General features: G+C 45.2%; 1 protein-coding gene across 1 annotated transcript in view; it reads right to left on the reverse strand.

The window, feature by feature from the left end:
- The window catches only part of SPOCK1 (SPARC (osteonectin), cwcv and kazal like domains proteoglycan 1), a 508,761-nt gene extending 487,411 nt beyond the window's left edge, over nucleotides 1-21,350 (reverse strand). Inside the window, exons 1-2 of the mRNA XM_036897747.2 lie at nucleotides 21,193-21,350; nucleotides 20,413-20,598 (exon numbers count right to left, since the gene is read on the reverse strand). Coding sequence (XP_036753642.1) covers nucleotides 20,413-20,598 — 186 coding nt within the window. The 5' untranslated portion in view covers nucleotides 21,193-21,350. The remainder of the gene's footprint in view (nucleotides 1-20,412; nucleotides 20,599-21,192) is intronic.
- Nucleotides 21,351-21,977: the final 627 nt, after the last annotated feature.

Consider the following 21,977-nt stretch of genomic DNA (forward strand, 5'->3'; position numbering starts at 1 on the left):
TATTCATATTTGAACTCACTGTTTATAGTTCATAATGCATGAGCAAAACCGAAAGTTTCTGTGATGACTGCCCTTGTACTGTTCACTATGTAACTTATTCATTATGTAAGAATTTGTTCTACATGTAAAAACTTGTTTGTTATGCCTCAGAAGATTGGAGACTGACAAAAATTAGGCTTGGGGTGGAATAATGATTGTGCATTGAGCATTGACTCCCCTATACAGAATTTTATTGTCGTTAACAACCATTTGATCAATAAATATGAGAGATGCCCTCACAAAAAAAAAAAAAAAAAAAGGACAGACTTCCAATGGTAAAATAAATTAGTAACCGGGATGTAATGTATAGCATAAGGAATATAGTCAAGATATTGTAACAGCTTGATAGGGTGATAGCTGGAACCTAGAATTATGTATATAAATGTTCTACCACTGTGTTGTACACTTGAAACTCATGTAATGTAATACTGTGTGTCAACTACCCTTCAATAAAAAATAATTATTAAAAAAAAAAAAAAAAAAGAAATAAGGGACAATGGATCTAGAATACAAAAAAAATTAACAAGGAGTAAGTCCTTACCCATCAATAATTACTTCAAATGTAGACAGAATAAATTTTCCAATTAAAAGACACAGAACAAGTTAAAAAATAAAGTCCAAAGATACACTACCTACAAGAGATTCACTTTAACCTTAAAGTCATACACAGACTGAGAGTGAAGGAATGGTGAAAAAGACTTTCAAGCAAATGGTAACCAAAATAAAGCGGGGGTAACTATACTTGAAACAAACTAGACTTCAAACTAAAAATGGTAAAAAGAGACAAAGAAAGTCATTACCTCATGATAATGGGGTCAATGCATCAAGAAGATACAACAATTATTAATAGTCATGCACCTAAATATATAAAGCAAAACCTAACAGAGCTCAATGGAGAAATAAACAAACAGTCACACACTGATAGCCGAGGACCTTAATACCCTGCCGTCAACCATGGATGAATCACCCAGACAGAGGATCAAGGAAACAATGGATTTGAACGCGACAGACCAAATGCACCCAGCAGACATCTACAGAACATTCCGTCCAACAGTAGCAGAATACATATTCTTCTCAAACACACATGGAACTTTTCCTAGGAGAGGCCACATGTTAGGCCAGGAAACAAGTCTGAGCAAATCCCAGAAGTTTGAAATCACAAGTATCTTCTCTGACCGCAACAGCATGAAACTAGAAGTCAGCAAGAGGAAACCTAGAAAACTCATGAACACATAGAAATTAAAGAACACTCACCTGAACAAAAGAAGAAATTACAGGGGAAATAAAAATGTTTCTTGAAACAAACAAAAATGGAAACACATCATACCAGGACTTAGGAGATGCAGCAAAAGCAGTTCTACATCTACAAGAAGCAAAAATGATCCCAAATAAAAAAAGTAACTCTACACCTTAAGGACCTAGAAAACAAAGAACAAACAGAGCCCAAACTTAGCAGAAGAAAGGAAATAATAAAGACTAGAGCAGAAATAAGTGAACTAGAGAACAGAATAACAGAAAAGTTTAACCAAACTATGGGTTGGTTCTTTGAAAAGGTAAACAAAATTGGCAAATTCATAGCTAGACTAACCAAGGAAAAAAAGAAAAAGGACCCCAATCAACAAAATTACAAATGAAAAAGGAGACATTAGAACTGGTACCACAGAAATTCAAAGGATCATAATAGGCTACTCTGAACAACTACACGCCAACAAACTTGGCAACCTAGAAGAAATGGAAAATTCTTAGAAACATACAATTTACCAAGACTGAGTCAGGAAAAAATGGAAAATCTGACTAGATCAGTTATTAGTAAGGAGTTTAAGTCAGTAATCAACAATCTCCCAATGAAGGACCAAATGGTTTCACTTGGTGAATTTTACCAAACATTTAAAGAAGAATTAATACCAATCCTTCTCAAACTCTCCCAAAAAATCAAAGAGGAGGGAACACACACAAACTCATTTTACAAGGCCAGTATTATCCTCACACCGAAACCCAAAGAGGACACGACTAGAGAGGAAAACTACAGGCCAATGTCCCTGATGAATATAAATACAAAATTTCTCAACAAAACACTAACAAACTGAATTCACCAGCACATAAAAGGATCATTCACAATGATCAAGTAGGATTTGTCCCTGGGATGCAAGAACGGTTCAACATTCACAAATCAATTAACATGATATATCACATTAATAGGATGAAAGAAAAGAACCATATGATCATCTCAATAGACATAGAAAAATCACTTGACAAAATTCAACATCTATTCTTGATAAAAACTCTTAACCAATCATGCATAGAAGAACATATCTCAACATAATAAAGGTCATATATGACAAGACCACAGCTAATATCATACTCAATGGTGAAATGTTGAAAGCTTTTCCTCTAAGATCAACAACAACACAAGGATGCCCACTCTTACGACTCCTATTCAACATAGCCCTGGAACTCTTAACTAAAGCAATCAGGCGAGGGAAAAGAAATAAAAAGTATCAGAACTGGAAAAAAGTAAAACCATCTCTATTTGTAGATGACATGATTTTATATATAGAAAATCCTAAAGACTCAACCAAACAACTATATGCAATCAATGAATTCACTAAAGTTGCAGGATACAAAATTAACACACAAAAATCAGTAGCATTTCTATACACTAATAACATATTTTTTTGAAAAATAACAACTAATTCCATCTAAAATAGCATCAAAAATATAAAATACTTAGGAATAAATTTAAGGAGGCAAATGATCTCTACTCTGAAAACTGTAAGACATTGATGAAAGACATGAGACACAAATAAATAGAAAGGTATCAGTGTTCATGGATTAAAAGACTCAATATTGTTAAAATGTTGATACTACCAACAACTATCTATAGATTCAGGGCAATCCCTATCAATATTCAAATGGCATTTTTTCACAGTAGAAAAAAAATTCCTAAAATGTATATGAAATCACAAAAAACCCTGGATAGAGAAAGAAATCCTGAGAAAAAAGAAACAAAGTAGGAGGCATCACACTGCCTAATTTCAAGCTCCACTGTAAAACTAGCCATCAAAACAATATGGTACTGGCATTAAAAGGACACACAGATCAACAGAGAAGATCAAGAGCCTGGAAATAGACCCAAACTTACATGGTCAACCAGTATTTGACACAGGAGCCAAAAACACTCAAGAGAGGAAAGGCAGTCTCTTCAATAAACAAAAAAAGGGCTGATCACAGGGCATAAATCTGCAAAGAAGTAAAAAGCTAACCTTTTCAAAGAATATTGCTTCTCTCTCACTTACCAACTCTACATTTCCCTGTATGGCCCCGGAAGATGACTGGTTAGCCAGAGACGGGTAAGATTCCTCAAGGGAGGAACAACCTAAGACAGATACAGTCCCAGGGGGGCCATCAGGTGAGAAATTGGGGATCAACAGAGGTGAGGCTTAGAACCTCACCCCCCCTGTTCTGAGAGAAATCTTCTGCATCCGTGGATGTTTTGTTGCCCTTGTCTAGCTTGGATTAATACTCAGTCTACAGGCACACACCTGATCATCTACTTCTGCTCTCTTACAGCACTAAATTATGTTTTCTACCTTTATCTTGCATCTACCTACCACTTCAGCATTTCATTTAAAAAAAAAAAGGGAGAAATGTGGGATTCACATATAAATCAAGTATTAAAATCAAATGAATAATCATATCTAACTTGACTGTTTATAGTTCATGATGTGTGATCAAAACTGAAAGTTTCTGTGATATGACTGCCCTTGCACTGTTCACCATGTAAGAACTTATTCACTATGTAAGAACTTGTTCACCACGTAAGAACTTGTTTGTTATGCTTCAGAAGATTGGAGACTGTTGAGAATTAGGCTTGGGGTTGATTAATGATTGTGCATCGAGTCCCCTATACAGAATTTTTTTGTTGTTAACAACCATTTGATCAATAAATATGAGAGATGCCCTCTCAAAAAAAAAAAATAGGGCTGAGATCATTGGATATTCACATATACAAATGAAACTGGACCCACTCATAAAAATTAACTCAAAGTAGATTAAAGACTTAAATGTAAGACTTGAAGCCAGGAAACTCCTAGAAGAAACAGAAAAAGAAATAGAAAAGAAGGAATAAAGCTCCTTGGCATGGGTCTTGGTAATGATTTTTTGGATACAATACTTAAAGCATGAGCCGACAAAATAAACAAGAAGGGCTACATCAAACTAAAAAGTTTTCTCTCCAGCAAAAGAAACTATTAACAAAGTGAAAAGACAACCTACAGAATAGGAAAAAATATTTGTAAACCATGTATCTGATAAGAGGTTAATATCCAAAGTATGTAAAGACCTCACACAGCAAAAAAGAAAATCTGATTTTGAAGTGGGCAAAAGACCTAAGTAAACATTTCTACAAATAAGATATGCAAAAGGCCAAGAGACACATGGAAAAGATCCTCAACATCACTAGTTATCAGGGAAATGCAAACCAAAACCACATTGAGATATCACCGCATGCCTGTTAGAATGGCCATCATCAAAAGAAAAAAAAAAAAACAAGACAGAACAAAAGCTGATATGTGTGTGGAGAAAAGGGAACCCTTGTGCACTGTTGTGGGATTCTAAGTTGATATGGCCACTATGCCTGTATCAACTATACAGATTGGAAAACTATACAGATAATACCTGAAAAAATGAAAAATAGAATTACCGTATGATCCAGCAATTCCACGTCTGGGAATACATCCTAAGGAAATGAAAACACTAACTAGAAAAGATATCTGCACCCTCACATGCGTAGCAGCATTATTTACCATAGCGATGATGTGGAAACAATCTAAGCGTCCATCAAGAGATGAATGGATAAAGAAGCTGTGGTGTAGACACATACAATGCAGTATTATTCAGCATTAAAAAACGAGGAAATCCTACCATTTACAACAACATAGATGGACCTTGAAGGCTTTATACTAAGTGAAATAAGTCAGACAGAGAGAGACAAATACTGTATGATCTTACTTACATGTAGAATCTTAAAAAAAAAACTCATAGAAAAAGAGATCAGACTTGTGGTTACTAAAAGTGGAGGGTTGGGGAAAGGGAAATTGGAGGAAGATGGTCAAAAAAAGTTTGAACTTCCAGTTTTAAGATAAACATTTTAAGATTTACCTGAAGTACTAGGGCTGTACCATACAACATGATGCCCACCGCGAACACTGCTATAGGATGTATAGGAAAGTTAAGAGAAAAATCCTAAAGGTTCTCATCACAAGGAAAATAATGTTTTCCTTTTTTTCTTATTTTCTTTTTATTGTATCTCTACAAGAAGATGAATGTTAGCTGAACCTACTGCAGTAATCATTTCACAATTTATGTAAATCAAATATCATGTTTAAACTTACATGGTTATATATGTCAATTATTTCTCAATAAAACTGGAAAAAGTAATCACAAAAGGAGTGAGCATGTCTCCAGGCCAGCATTTCTCAGCTGTGGCACTGCTGACAGTCGTGGGGGAGGCGGGCAGGGGGCAGATCTGTACATGCGGCAGGACATCCAGCAGCATCCTTGGCTTCATCACAGCTGTGCCAACCAAAACTGTCTCTAATCCTTGCCAAATGTATCTTCTCCAGTCAGGACTCTCGGCTCCGGTCCTGCAGAGAGCTCCCCAAGGGCTGACAGCCCTGGAGAGCCGTTGTGTTTTCCGTCTGGTTCATGACGCTGAGTCGGCAGCCAGGGGAAACCCTTCTCCCTGCCCACCATGAGGTGAGTGCACCAGACAGGCCTGCGGCGAGGAAGTCCTGGGTAATGGAAATCAGGCAGACGCCCTGAATGCAAAGGAAGACAAGAGATGTGGGCCCAAGCCTTGTCTGCATTCAACAGCAGAAGCCACTTGGCCGCCGTGCCGGGGATGGACTTGGTTCTTAACGATCTCCTCTCACCCTCCTCCGCCACAAGGGCACTAAAGCATCTCTGTGTTGTGCCGGTAGCAGGGGATCTGCCAGCAGCCGTTTGATTTGAAATCAGCCTTGCAGCATCTGCTTCTGCTCCTAATTATGAATGAGGCTGGGACTCATTAATATCTGCACAACGAGTTCAAAGGGCTCTTCAGAGAACAAGCTCTGCAAACGCTCATCAGGCAGGGTCCACCTGTGGGAAGGGGGAAAGCTCTGCCCCCCGCCTCTGTGGGAGCTTCTGGTCTTGCACACTTGTTTTCCTGACACAATCAAAAGGGCTCAGAGAACTGTTCCTCCCAGTCCAGGCTCACAGGCCTCCTTGTACCTGTGTTGATTTGAGACCGCACATGACACAGCATGCTGTGTTTCCATCACACTCTTCTACACCACAAAGCCGCTAACAGCCAGAGCTGCCAAGGGCTCAGGAACACACCTTCTGCAGTTCTGCGGGTAGTCAGCGCAACGTGGCAAAACACATCAATGGCCTTTAAAAGGCATGTGCTGGCAGTACACCACAGATGGCTACTTCTGGGAATGCATCATAAGGAAATAATTCTCACTGTAGAAAGGTTCATATGCCCAAAATATTCATCATGTAATTATTCAGAATAAGGAAAAATGGAAACAACCGATTGTCTATTGCCAGATATTTTAGTTTGGCATATTGTCGTATATACACTCACTGGACTAACACACACCATTAAAATGTCATTTACAAAGAATAGCATCAAACTATAGTAAAATGTTTATGCTGTGTCATTAAATGAAAGGACAGAGAATACCAAATCATATCAACAGCATGATCTCAACCATGAAATAAAAATTTTAGCATTAAAAAGTCTCTGGAAGCAAATTGACCCCAAAAAAGTGTTAACAGTGACTGCAGATGGGAAGTGATTTATTTCTCTTTTTCAGTATCTTCTAAATTATCTTTTTAGGTTGGCTATTTCTTCGTATTGGAAAAAGAACAATATAAAGTCAAAATAATAATGGTAAACCCACAGTTAGAACATAAATACCTCCCCTACATATTCCTTTTATCCTAGGTTTTTCTCCAGCTTTATTAAGATATAATTGATATATAATATCATGTAATTTTAAGGTATACAATGTGATGAATACATGTATATATTGCAAAATGATTACCAGGATAAGATTAGTTAATACATCCTTCACCTCACATAATTACCATGTTGTTCTTGCTGCTGTTCCAGTGAGAACATTTGAGATTTATTTTCTTAGCAACTTCCAAGTATACAATACAGTATTAATTACAGCCCCCATGCTGTACGTTAGATCCCCAAAATGTATTCATCTTTGAACTGGAAGTTTGTACCCTTTGATCAACATCCCCTCATTTCCTCTACCCCAACCCTTAGACCCTCCCCAACCCTCTCATACCTTGGCAAACACCAATCTATTCTTTATTTCCATGAATTAGGCATTTTTTAGATTCCACATTTAATTGAGATCATACAGTAACATGTTTCTCTGACTTATTTCATTTAGCATAATGCCCTCAAGTTCCACCTGTGTTGTTGCAAATGGCAGGATTTCCTTTTTTATGGCTAAATAATATTCCATTGTGTATATTTATACATTTTCCTTACCCACTCATCTGTCAAAGAACATTTAGGTTGTTTCTACATATTGGCTATTGCGTATAATGCTGAAATGAACATGGGGATGCAGACACCTCTTCCAGATAGTGATCATTTCCTTTGGAGATATACTCAGAAATAGGACTGCTAAATCACATGGTAGCAATCGTATTTCTTGAGGAATCACCATATAATTTTCCATGATTTGTTTTTTGCTATTGAGTTGTATGAGTTCTTTATATATTTTGGACATTAACCATTATCAGATACATGGTTTATCAGTATTTTCCCCATTCTGCATGCTACCTTTTTGTTTTGTTTATTGTTTCTTTTGCTGTGTGGAAATGTTTTAAGTTGATGCACCGCTGCTTATTCTTTTGGTGCCACATCCAAGAAATCATTGCTGGAAATGACATCAAGGAGATTTTCCCATGTTTTCATCTAGGAGTTTTATGGTTTCAGGTCTTATATTTAAGTCCATAATCTATTTCTGAGTTAATTTTTGTGAGTGGTATAAAGGAGCCAATTTCATTCTTTTGTATATGAATATCCAGTTTTCCCAACACCATTTATTGAAGAAACTATCCTTTTCCCATTGAGTGACCCTAGTTTATTTTTCACTGTAAGCACTTGCAACCAACTGTTGTATCTTAATCTTCATATTGTTTTACTCCCCCAACTAGAACATAGGCTCCATAAGGGTGGGCAAGTGCCTGACATGTAATAGATGCCCAATATGTTTTGTTAAATTGAATGTACAAGATAGATTATAGGTTTTTTTAAATCTCTCAATCAGTAAAACAAAACTGTTGTTCCCTGAACATTTTCATGCACTAGTGGTGAGACAGTAACTGGCACAACCACTTGCAGAAACTATTTCACCACATCTCTGGAAGCTGAGCATTAACCGATCTTATGACCGATGCATTCTATACCAAGGCATGTACCTGAAAAAACGCAGACACAGGAAGATCAAAAGAAATGTGTGTCCAAGAGAGTGCTATTATGTAATAGCCAAAACTTGGAAACTATCCAAATGTCCTTCAACAATAGAACAGGAAAATAAATTGTAGAATATTCACGCACCAGTGAGGATGAACAAACTATAGCCACACACAACAATGTCCCACAAGTCGGATCTTGAGCAAAGGAAGGCCGACAAAAAACAGTATCCCGCGATTCCATTACAGAAGTATAAAAAGGACAGAACTAATCTGTAGAGTTAGAAGGCAGAAGACTGCTCACCTGGGAAGGGAACAGGTTGACTGCAAGGGACCCAAGACGGACCTCACAGATGCTAATATTCTGCTCTGTGATCTGGCTGCTGGTTGTCTGAGCTTGTTCACTCTGTGGAAGGGCATCGAGCAGTGCATTTATGATTGTACCCTTTGCTCTATATGTGTTGTACTCCACGGAGATGTACTCCCTACCAGTTCAGAGCTGCTGAAGATAGGGAGTCTCTCCTGTGATTCTCTCTCCACTGGCTACAGGTCTTAGACCTAGATCCCTAGCAAGACTAAACTCACCACTCCACACCCACACGTTTCCGTCCTGCTCTTCTAAATGATTCATCTCAAGTATACAGACCAGCACCCTTCTGCTGGCAGTGTCTGGGTCCTCAAACACAGGTGAAATAGCGGAGGCTTTCTGTGTATGTCAGTAAGAGCCAAGGTGAGCTGAGGAGGCTTGACGCCCCGACGGATTCAAAGATGAACACTTATGCTACCTGCCCACAGAGACAGGTTCAGGCCACATGCCTCTGCTTCCGATGTAGACCAGGCCTTTTCCTTTGCAGAAAAACTCCCAACAGGTCCTCGATTGGCAAGCACCCTGTCATCTTCACTTTGTCTCAAGAACAGAAGCCTGTAGACTTCAGAAGACAGGAATCAGGTTTGTTTTGCTCCCTGCTACATCCTTAGTAGCCATCACAGCGCCTGGTACATAGGACCCTGGCCAGTAAGTATCGGTGGCGTGAATGTGCAAACACACGAATGAACAAACTACTCGACCTGTGCACCAGGATCTCCAGTTACTAGAAAAGCCAGGCTCTAGGTCCAGAATGACCACGGAAAGAAAGAAACTACTTGTACAAACACATGCAAAGGACTTTCTGAGGTAGGAAGAAATTTTTAAACCACCAACCCTGTCCTATAAAAAATCACATGACTTATCTAACATTAGTAGAAACAGCCATGTTTTCTCTTTACCATGAACAGCATTTTTATTCTCATCCAGTGGACCAGATGGCTGGTCTAAAGTTACAGACAAGCTCCAGCGTCACAGCCAGGCTAGCTGGCTCAGATGGGACGTGGTGGCTTGGCCCACCAACCAGGCCCACCAATCACAGGGGAAGCAGCACGTCCAATAGGCAATAGAAAGACCTGGAAACTACCCACTTGTCCCTATAGGGACTATGGAATAGGGCTATGGAAAGACCCTAAAGAGCCACACAATTATGTTCAATGCACTTAACTATTTTCTCCATCTTGGCAATGGTTTTGTCAATTTTAGGTACCATTAATCAGAGGAAATTCAGCAACGTGGGGTAGAGCAAAGACTGAAGGTTTGTTCAGAGCACAATCGATCGCTTCAGAACAAGCACTCCTGCCACATCCTACTGACCCTCAAATTGTCTAAACTTTAATGAGTCTTTCCTTTTGGAGTCCTCTGATCTTTCCAAAATTATCTGGTCAACCAAGCAAAGGGATTTGATACACCAAAAAGAGTCGCAGGGGGTGTCACTGTCCAGCCCACATCCCTCAGACCTTCTCTGTTTCCAAACTGGCAGCGTCGGCATCTCTGTGCCCAAGGGCAGACCTCCCATGACAGTACACATTCTTTATTACAAGCACCACTCCTCAGCCCCACCTCTATAAACTAAAGCCAATGTCAACGACAATTTCCTACAGTTCATCCATGCACAAAACATACCAATTCTGCTCCAGAAGATGCAAAGTGAGACTAGAGTTGGCTGGGTTCAGACCCCTTTGGAGTCAGGAAGATTTGCTGAGATGATCCTCAAGGACTTTGTCACATAGAAAGTCCCATGTCACTTCCACTGTGCTCATGGGCATCAGCACCTCTGACGCCCAAGAAGCTGGTCAAGAGTCAAATGGGATTCCACTCCGGGAGCACCTCGTAACAATGGCTGCTGCTGAGACCTATGCAGATGTACACACTTGAAAGCAAAACCTTTCTCCCTATTGATGTCAAGGTAGCCCTGCTGGCGTAAGGGGGAGACATTGTGTTCATGATTACCGGAAGATAAAATGCTCATTCTGCATAAAATTTTATTATTCGTGGGAGCAAATGCTGTTGGCTATTTGGGATGAATATTAATTCTCCAGGATTTTTCTGGAAATACAGTGAGAATCACTTGCATCGGAATCACACCTGGACTGCTTCCTTAGCCTGCAGGGCCCTGGGTGCCACCTCAGACCTATTGAAGACGATGTCCTGCAGTATGGGACTGAAATCCACACTTTAAACAACCTACTGAACTAAGTTCTGCCTGTGATTTTTCAAGATTATAAGGGTGTGAGTGAGAACCACTGCCCTAGCACCCCGCCCTGGGTGTCTGCCCTTTTTGCCTCGGCCATGACTGGTCACCTGCAGCTTGGTCTGGCCTTTGCTAGAACTGAGTTAGGGTGATTTCACCTACATGGTGGGACAGAAGGGGAGAGCTGAAGTAGACAAGTAGCCACTCCTGCTGTCTGCATATTAGCTTTCTGTTTTATCTGTGCAAAGACTGCCTGCAACACCTGCAGTAAGTCCTGCTTCCCTGCTCCAATCACAGGCACCAACAGGCTTTGCATAAATGCCTGCTCGCCCACCACATAATTATGCTGGGGAATGTGCACGGTGGCCTGTGCAGTGTGACATGTTCCAGATCACACAGGAAGAGTCTGCAAATTATTACAAATAATTGTGTGATCTGTCCTTCCTTCCTCCATTCCTCCCTTTCCCATTGCACCAAAAAAAAAGTTCATTTTAAAGGATCAAGGGAGACAGATTCCTGAGGACATATTTTCATGCAACCATAAGAAAAGCAACCCAGCCAAGTTAATTTGGACATTAGTTTTATTCTTCCAGGATAACCTCCAGAAATTCCCATCACTAGTCTGTGAAAGCCCCTTTCCTCCTCCCCAAAAAAGAAACCACTACCCTCCTGGTTGCCCCAGGGACTTTGGGAGGGCACAGAGCCCGCGGCTGCGACATGCCACCCACTGCTCAGCACTCCAGTGTGGCAAAGGTACTGTATGCATGTCTGTGACCCTTTAGGGTGGAAATCTCAGTTTTCATCCTCAGCCTCCCAAGCCTGGCACCCAGTAGGTTCTCAGCAAAGGTAGTGGGAGGGGAATAGGGAGAAAAGTAAGGAGCAGCCCTTATATACTAGCCTCACTTTAGAATAGGGTCTCCACGAATCAGCACTCCATCCATGAAACCTATGGTGGTCTTGTTCCCAAACAGCAGCAGGAACTGTAGGAGCTCTGAAGCCCTGGACACTTGCCCACAGAGGGGAGAATCCAGGGGCTCTGATATACGAGGAGAAGGAAGGACCTTTGGAAAGGGGAGGAGGGGCAGGGGAGGGAAATCTGCACAGTCGAGGTGGCTGGAAAAGACAGGACAGAGAAAGAACAAAAGAACAGGCCACCCTTCCGACTACCTGGTGCATTTGTGCACCTTACTTATCACAGGGGACTTGTTCCCCTGCCCCCAGAATGGGTCGAATTGAAAAATGTGCAAGGTGTGCTTTTAAAATGAACCAAGGGAGCTTGTTACTTAAAAGAATCCCAGGGCAAACAGCTCTCATGGAAACCCAGCAAGGTCTCCCCCACTTCAAGACCTTCGGGCCTGCTCTTCCTGCTCGCCGCCTCGGACCCACCTGCCTCCTCTCCTCCCTGGGCCCGCTCCTGTCCCTGGGGGGCTCGGCTCCAACGCCTTTCCCAGGGAGGCAGTCCCAACCGAAACAATTCATCAGCCCATCCCCGCCCACTCATATTCTCTGAGCATCTGCGCCTCTACTCTGTAGCACTGTTCTCAGCTGTACCTTCAGTGATTATTCTGTGATTGTTTACTTGTCTGCCATGCTGGGCAGAAAACTCCAGGAGGGCACAGACCATGTCTATCTTCTTCACCCAGTACCTGTCAAAGGCCTGGCACATAACTGGCATTTGGAGACTCTGCACCAATGAACCACCATGCCCTGCATTAGCTATCGTTATTGTTTGTGTTGTTCTAAACCACAGCCAGCCTGCATCAGCTGTAGTGAATTACACGTTCTCTCACAGCCTGTAATGATCTGGAACTGAAGAGTTGGATCTGTAGGAAAAGGAACAAAGGCCTGGCCGATCCTACTAGTATTTTCCTATTGGTCCTAAAGTCAAACCTGGAGCCTGGGACTCCTGAATACCAACAAGAAGCATTTGCTGGACCCTGCAGGGGCTTTCCCGAGGACAGTGGTACAGAACCCCATCCACCACAAAGCCAGCCTAGGACCATTCTGTAGGACAAGGTGGTTTTTACCTTTTGAGATGGGCTGGAGGCAATTAGATCAGAGCTTACCATTAAAAGTTATAACAATCAGGGCTTTGTGGACATTAGAGATCCCTGGGGAACCCTTCATATAACTAAGATCTCAGGCATGGCTGGGCACAAACCCCTTCTCAGATTCGCTCTGTTGAGAATTCCCTGTTTCAGGGGAGGCCCAGTGATGATGTGAAATATGATAGGAAGGTCTTCTGTGCCCGGAGCTGTAACTGGAAAATCACAGAGAATGAATCATACGGAACCTCTCATAGCCTTCCAGATTGGCAGGAAACGGAGTGCAGACAGCTCAAGGGTAATGGAACGTATTTCCCCAACATTTATCTAAGTCAGGAGACAGGGAACAACATCTCTAGCTGTGTCCCAACAATTCACTCACATTCACAGGGAAGAAGTTAAGAGAAGTGACCTTCAGACGGCAAATCAGGATGGTAGGTATACCGGCCACTCAGAGAACATGAGCATCTTCTCTGTGCCATGACCTCACTCACCCTCCCCGAGACCCCACAAAGTAGGTAAAACTCAAGTTTTACAGATGCGGAAACTGAAGGTTTAGCCAAAGACCCAAATTTATAGGTGGCAAGACTGGCAGGTGAACCCAGGTTAGGAACGGGTGACTCACCATGACATGGCTTAGCCTCATAGAGCTTTTCACAGGTTCAGGGATGCTTCCTGAATTGTGAGGGGGCTGGCTTTCCCTGTCAGGTTCCCCTGACTCTCAACAGCACCCCCATCTGTTGGTATCCATAGTCACTTGTCAGTTACTAATAGAATGAGAGACACATGTCCAAAGCCAGCATGACTTACTGGGACCACCCCTTGGAAAGAAGGCCTCCTCCCCATTCTGGAGGTATGAAAAGTCCTGGTCCAGGATAATTCACTCATTCATCCCTTCATTCATTCCAATTCATTCAAACGTTCACTGAGTACCATTCTGTGCTGGGCTCAACAGTAAAGATCTAGGGACACTAAGCTCTATACAACAGTGCACCCTAAAAGGGTTTGTAAAGTTGTGAGGTCCTGACTTAGAGAAAAGAGTTATACCAAAAAAATATTTTTCAGTGTGTGTGTGTGACCTTGAATTTCACCTACCATACACACACCTGTAACCAAAATCTATAAACACACACCTGAAATTCACCTGCAGGCTCTTCCCCAGGGATTCATGACGAGGTGTGCTTAGAAAACAATTCAAGTCAACACAGTGCTTACTGACCACCTAATATATGCCAGGCATGATAAGACTCAGGCTCTTACTTCAGTAAGCATCTAACAACTAAAAACACTAAAATACAAATATTTGTAACTACAAATTGAGGAATAATGTATACAAATATTGTAAGGTTGTTAATAATACTAATACTAGCCTCCACTTGCTCAGTATTTATTAAGCCAGACACTTTGCTAAGAGCTTCATATGCATTAGCCAATTTACTCTTCATGCCAACGCTATGAAGCTGGTCACCACAGGGGATGCACATTTCCTCGTTAAGGAACCATCCCTCCACCCCCTTTAACCATGCCACCCAGTGGAGCCCCAAAACCACCACTCTAGGCTCAGGTCCTACGCACATCCTACCAACCTGCCCAGCATGACAGACGGGGGATGAGTGCCTGCCATGGGTAAACCTGACAGGTCTCAATTCTGGAACGTTTATTGGCACTATTAAGACATAAAAACTATATGCTGATGTGCATTTGCAGCTGTCATGAAGCATCACATGGAATCAGTCAGCCTGAGAAGAAACCCAACAGGAGAAAGCAAGCCCAGAGATGGAGGGAGCAGGGGAAAGGAAAACGACAAACACACGCACAGGCCCCGTGGTGTCACCTGAGTCCCCGGGTCCAGCCTTACCTGAAGCCAAAGTTTATCAGCAGATGCCTCAGTTACACAGGTAAATAAGTTTTCTTTTCCATTTATGCCATCTTGGACTAGATTTCAGTCATTTGCTGTTTAGAAGCCCCACCCATAGACTGTTACTATCCCCACTTAACAAATGAGAAGTCAGGGATTCAGAGAGGATAATCTGACTACTTTAAATTCAATTAACTGCCTAAGGTTTGGGGAGGGTATGGCAATGTGCCTTTAGGCCAGACACCTGTGAGTCCGCCTGCCTGCTCAGTTGCTCAGAGCATTTTTTTCCCCTTCCATCCACCAGTGCCAAGATGAGATTTGCAAGTCACTTGCTACGGTCCCTTTTCTGCATGGTAGGTTTCTTTCTGCTTACCTCTACACTGAGCGGGTTAGTCCTCTGGGGCTCCAGCTTTATCCAGGGGTCTATTAAATTCTCCATCCTGGGAACTGTCTTCTTTCTTAATAGTGCACAAAAATGGTGCTTCTTAAAATTGATGGCATCTTACACAGGATGAAATATGATGAAAAAATACTTGCAACCTTGGGAAAATTATTTATTCTCCTACAGTTAGTTTCTTTTGTTTGTAATGATCTCTTCTGGGGAGATGAGACCGAGTGTGAGCCTGGGTCTGAGGAATTTCCTAGGGAATATATCCAGTCACCTCACCAGCAGAAAGGTAAAATGAGTCATCCTGAAGGTGTCCAAGTTTGGATATTGAGCGTTATTTGGTCTGAAACACATTCTATTGAGTAGATGAGTAAGAAATGACTAACATTACTTTGTCTCCCCAAACATGATAGAACAGTTGAGATGATGATTAGGTCCCACTGCTCTAGGGGAGCACTGCGGTCTGCTGGTGTACTGGGGACCACGTCTTGCTTCTGAAAATGGTCTCATCACCATACAGAAGAGCCCTCATCCTCCCAGCAATTCAGCCCAGCTGAAGCGTGAGGGGCAGGACTGGGGGAGGACCAGGAGAGGCAGGGGAACTTGACCTGGAATCTCTGCCATCCTTGCCAGGCAGGAATCAGGGTTTCTCCAACAAGGACAAATGGAAGGTCAGAACAGAAACCCCAAGAATGGTCTTAGGCCTTCCAACTTTCGGACTGTCCCTTTAAAATGATTCCTGTGAAATATTTCTATCAGTAGTCATCTAGTTTAGAGGATTTAAGACAGTGCGTTCATGAGAGAGTTAGAATCACAAACCCATTTATTGTCCTTGAAACTGTTTCATCAAAATGATTTTCTGCTACTATTACTAGCTGAGTTTCTGTGGCGACAGATTAATGACTGACCCACTAAGCCACACCACCTCTCTGGTCACCGACTCCACTGAGCACACCAGCCACTATGCCATCAATAAGCTCCACCTGTCCTGGAAACTCATTATAGCTGGTATGTTAAGATCAAATGAGATCAGATGCTCCCTACCACCCCAGTTCTCCTACAGAGACCATCAAATCCCAGGAAGCGCACACCGCAAGGAAAACGAGCACAGGCTGGTCCTTGTGGTCTCAGGAGAACCACAGACTCATTTCCCTCTGGGATAAAATAAATGCCAGCCAAGGCAACACTTCTGATTCTTCGGGCCTGCTAAAGGCAATTATCCTAGAGTTAAATGTCAGGGCTAGTTTCATGTGTGCAAAAGAAAGAAAATGTTATGTTTGGGGTAAGCAACAATATTATGTTAATCAAATCAGAAGCTCATTATTAGCAGCCTCCATAGCCCCTACAATAAGCTGTATCCACCTGGCTTCCCATTCCACTTTGTCCCGATCTAAGGCTCTTCCCAGATTGTGCTCAGACATGGAGGAGGAAAGACTTGCACCCTGGTCTCAATGGAGCCTCACACTCAGAATCCACTGAATGGGGAATAATAGTCATACTTCTCTCTTCCAGGATGGTTATGAATATTGAGATAATATATGTAAAGTACCTTAAATAATATCTGTCACATGAAGTGCTTGCTTATTGTTAAGTATTATCTATTTCTACAATGTTTTAATTTTTAAATTACGACCAGCACATACTACCTTTGCAAGAAAAAAATGTATTTTTAAAAATAAGAAAATACAGTAAGAAGTGTGTGACACCGTCAGTTAAAGGATTTCATCCATTAGACAAGAGGTTACCTGACAGAAAAGATCACATTATTTATCTCGCTCACCCTACAGCCACTGCCTAGCACGCGGCAGACGATCAAACATTCGTTGTGATGAATGAACGTACAAATGAACGTAAGAACGAACAGAGAAAATTTTCCTTAGGGGAATGGTTATGGAATGCCAAATCGGGTTCAGTACAAATCAGGCGAACAGTTGTGGCATCTTGACCCGGCAACCTTGGAGGTTGACAGATGATAGATAAAGGTAATCGGATGACAGCTGGAAGTGAGAAATTATCATGCAACTTAAAACAAACATCTGTCTTCTTCATCTTCTCCTTAATACCGTATTTGTGTAAGAGTCCAGGTCTCAACCTGGCCCAATCATTCCAGTTGCTAGTCTTCATAAAAGAATGATAACCAAACTAACAGACCACCAAACACATTTAGGAGCAAACATCTCCTAACATCTGGATGCTGTCACATTTCTCCTGGATCCATCACTCCAGGTAGGAAACTATGAAATAGTTCTGAAAGTTTTACTTCTGGAAAGGAGGTCCTGATTATTTGTGTACTGAGAGCACCAGGACCACTTCGCAGGGGAGCACGGAGCACACATCCTGCCACCATTTCCATTCCAAAGTTAGCCCAATACCACCACTGACTGGCACTGCCAACCCTCTCAAAGGAGCTTTGTTTTTAGTTTCACAAGTTCAGGAATCACTTCTAAATATGTCTCCCCCCAAGGGCAAAAAGGTGGCAAGTCCGGGAGAAAGGCAAGAAGATCTCTTTCATGTTGACTTTGAAAAACAAAACATCATGACAGTAACCTCAGGGCAGTTATCATTGCTATCAGGGGCTTCAACAAAACAACTAAAACAACAGCAGAGAAGCTGAGCTTTACCAGCCTCAAGCAAGATCTGGCTCTGTGGAAACCATCGCTACACCATCAGCTGGGGCTTTGTCCACTGTCCACCCGAAAGCTGGTTCCTACAGGCAGCAACCTTTTACTCCTTGGTCCCAGGGAACCGGGCTTTGTGGTTATTCCAAGGAAATGACCCAGGCGAAGACACTGGACTTGGCCTAGCGAGCATCTCGTTTGAGTTTCACACCACTTTAAAGAGGTCAGTGGTATTTCTGCCTGAGCCACGGCTAGCATCAGAAGATCCCCCGAAGCAGATGACATGGTGGATGACTGAAGATGCCTGGGATTTAACATTTTTACATGTTTTTCATGGTATGCTGGATTAAGTTATCATTTTAAAGAATATAAGCTGTTAAAAATATTAGGTAAACACCTAAAATTGCTTGGAAACAAAATAGCAGTGCATTTGAACACAGAAGCCTTTTTCTTTTGCTAAGCCTTGGACATTTTTACAATATTTAAGGCAGAAGTTCCCAAACAAGTTAAGAATTACCTGGAATGCTTGTTTAAAATATAGGATTCTGGAATATGGCATCGGAATCTCCAGGGGGGAGCCTGGGTGCCGAGATTTAACAAGCACCCTAGATGAGCTTCATGATCAGTCAGGTTTGGAAAAACACTGATCCAAGGACAAAAAAGCATTACCATTTGCAAGACAAGAAATGAAGAAAGCCCAATTTTAGAAATTTAAAGCTGGAGGGGAAATAAGAATAATGTCATGCTTTTGATACACCGAGAACAGACACCCTTGCAGGCACGAAAGCACAGCGAACCTTTCCACACCCCGAAGACCAGCAAGCACGGCTGCTTTCCATCCACCAGCCCCACGCACACCAAGGCATCCACAAAGGTGCCCCGGCCCCCTCTGCGCCTGGCCCAGTTCTCCCATCTCCAGCCGAGTTAAGCATCTGCCTTGTCCCTTGACTCTATCTAAAATGTACTGATAAAAGAAACAAAAAAAGCAAATTTATTTCTACCCTCAGTGAGTCCATGAATGGGAGTTCCTTGGGGCATATTTGGGGCAGTTTGCCCTTCTTTTTCTGGCTGCAAGATGCAGCCCAGGAACCTGACCACTGGCAAAGGTAGTTAGTTCCTCATAGCAGAACAGGAAGGGGAACGAAGATGGTTCACAGAGCATGCCAGGAGCAGGGGCAGGTGTGGCTGGGGTCTATCAGCTACAAAAGTAAGGCCCCAAATAACTGAAAGTTTATTGAAAGTGTTTGAAAGCCCCTTTCAAAGAAAAGAGAAGCTGCCACGGTCAACTGGAGAGAAGGGAAAGAAGAACAGAGAGAGAAGAGAAGAGCCAGCCCCCACTCAAGGCCATGGGTGCACATATTCCTCCAGAATGGGACCCGGAGAGGTGTTCTTCAGAAAGTACCAGAAAACATCTGGATTCACTGAATTTCTCAGACTCTCCTCTGCAAGGCCTGCAGAAGCCAGGACTGGGGCTAAGGAGAGTCCAGTGAAGGAGGGTGACTCCCACCCATCTCCCACCTCAAAGAGCTCTGTGCCCTGTGCCCACAGGGGCTCTGCGGTATAGGTCTCTCTCTCAAGGACAGGAATTCCTAATGATAAGTCCACTCCTGGTCCTCTGGAAGCGCACGGCCCCAGCCACCCAGAGCAGCCTCGGAAAGAGCGGACAGCCGCTCCCGCAGCACAGAGGGGATGCCATCTGCTGGAAAGACTGCGCCAGGTGCCTCTTGCCCCACATCCTCTGGGGCGTACCTGGGGACCAGCAGCCAGCCTTGGGGCAGAAACAGGCAGCAGATGTGCCTCTGGGTGCCCAGGGATAACTCGTCTCCTCCCAGGGCTTCCCCAAAGGGGCAATCCTCTGCCACCAGGCTCCTCTTCAGGGCAGGGGACAACTCCACAGAGCTGCCTGCTCCCTTTCCCTTCCAAGACGCCAGCAGTCAAAGCCACCACACTCCTCCAACCCCAACATTTCATCAGGCCCATTACCACCACCCTCCAAGCCTCTTGAACACCTGGCTCCCTACTAAATGAGCTGGGCTCACCCCTAAACCTAACCCTGCAGCTGGGATTTTTCCGGCACCCCCTAGAGATGGTCCAAGTCACCGCTGCCCCACGGAGGTTCTCCAGAGGGCTTGACAAGTCACCCACCACCCTTAGAAGAACTCAGAAGCTTAGGAGCCCCTCTCCCCGCGGCTGCTCGCCGTTCGTACCAGCGCAGTCCTACAGAAACGCGCACCTAGACCACAGGTAACAGCCCAGAGCATCAAGCCTTGGAAGTTCTCTTTAAAGTTCCTCTCAGGCAAGACGCAGCCCGGGCACCCGACCCCCAGGCTGCCGCGGGAGGTGTGCACCGATCCCCTCCGCACCCCGCCTCCGGGGCGCTCCCTGCCCCCGCGGGCCGGGCAGCCGCGGTACTCACGTCTCGGAAGCGGTTCCAGTACTTGTCCCGGTCGTACTGGGAGACGGTGCTCAGCCACTGGTCATTGTCCAGGAAATTGCCGTGGTTGGGGCCCGCGCCTCCAGCAAGCGCGTCGGGGTGCCGGCTCTCGACCTGCAGGAAGCACCACGCCGCCGCCGCGGCCGCGAGCACCGCGATCGCCGGCATCTGCGGGGCAGGGGAAGCGCGGGGCGGTGAGCCGGGCGGGCCGGGCGGGCCGGGCGGCGGCGAGCCCCTCGCGAGGCACCGAGGTCGCAGAGCCCCCCGCCACCGGGCCCCGCTGCAGGGGCGGGGGTCCCACGGCGGGCACGCGGTCAGCCCTCGCACACCTGGGGCGCCTACCGCGGATCTGGAGACCCGGGGACCCGTCTCACGAATGGGGGGCTCGGTCACAAACGGAGAGGCTGCGTCACAAACCAGGGGTCGCTGGCAAACTACAGAGAACCCCGTCACCTATTCTCCGGGGCGTCGCTGACCTCTACGCTCGGGACCCCTCCCCAGAACGGAGAGCCCCGAATCGGCAAACCGCACTACCGTGGACGGCGCCCGGCGCTGCGGGGCGGGAAGAGAAGGGCGGGCTCCGGCGGGACCGGGCGCGAGGGGTCCCCGCGGCTGCGGGGCAGGGGGACACCCGTCGCCCGCCCGCCGCCTCTGCAGAAGGGGGTGCAAAGATACCCCCCGGCCCGACCCCGCCAGCCCGCGGTGGTCGCGAGGGGGTCCCAGCCACGGCAAGTTGGGGCACGGGGCTCCGCGGGGACGTACCGTGGGGGCCGGCCCGGTCCCCGCGTCCGAGTCCCCGAGCTCCCGCGGCGCGGTCCGGGGAAGGCTGCTCTCCCGGCTCCCGGCGCTCCCGCCACCCTCCGCCGCGCGTCCGGCCGCCGTGTGAGCCCGCCGCGCACTGGCTCCGCTCGCTCCCCGGCTCGCTCGGGCGCGGCGCCCGCGGGCGGAGGAGCCCGAGCGCACGAGCCGAGGCCTCTGGCGACCCCTGGCGGCCGCGCGCTGCTCTGCGGCGGCCCCGCCGCCCGCCAGTGGGGACCCACCCCTTACCGCAGGGCTGAGGCCGGCTTCCAGACCCAGGCTGGTGGGCGGCCGCCGAGGGCCTGGGGCCGTGAGGCCGAGCAGCCGATGGGCGTTGAGGCACTCTCGAAAGAAAGGTCGTCGGGGCCCCTGGATCAGGACCGCGTTGGTTGGGGGAGGAGGGCCATCTTTGAACTGGGGATTCTTGGCCAACGCCCCAGACCTGCTGAACCAGCATTCCTTCGGAGGGCCTCCCAGGGGTGCGTGGGTTTCTGCGCTGCCCACCCCAGCTCATGCGCCCACCTGTGTCTCTGCCCACACGCGCCCCATACCATGCCCACTGTTGTCAATCCCTTAACGCAAAGCCCTTCCGGCCTCCATGCCTACATCCTTAAGCCCCCAACATTGACCCTGTGGGTGGCCCTTGGTGTTCTGCAGAGAAGATAGCGTCTGCTGCTGTCCCACCCCTTGAGTACTGCCCACCCCCCATGAGCCTGTGGGGTTTTCCTGGAGGGGAGGGAGGGAAAGGG

Source organism: Manis pentadactyla, chromosome 13 (genome assembly GCF_030020395.1).
Source record: "Manis pentadactyla isolate mManPen7 chromosome 13, mManPen7.hap1, whole genome shotgun sequence".
NCBI classification, from domain to species: Eukaryota; Metazoa; Chordata; class Mammalia; order Pholidota; family Manidae; genus Manis; species Manis pentadactyla.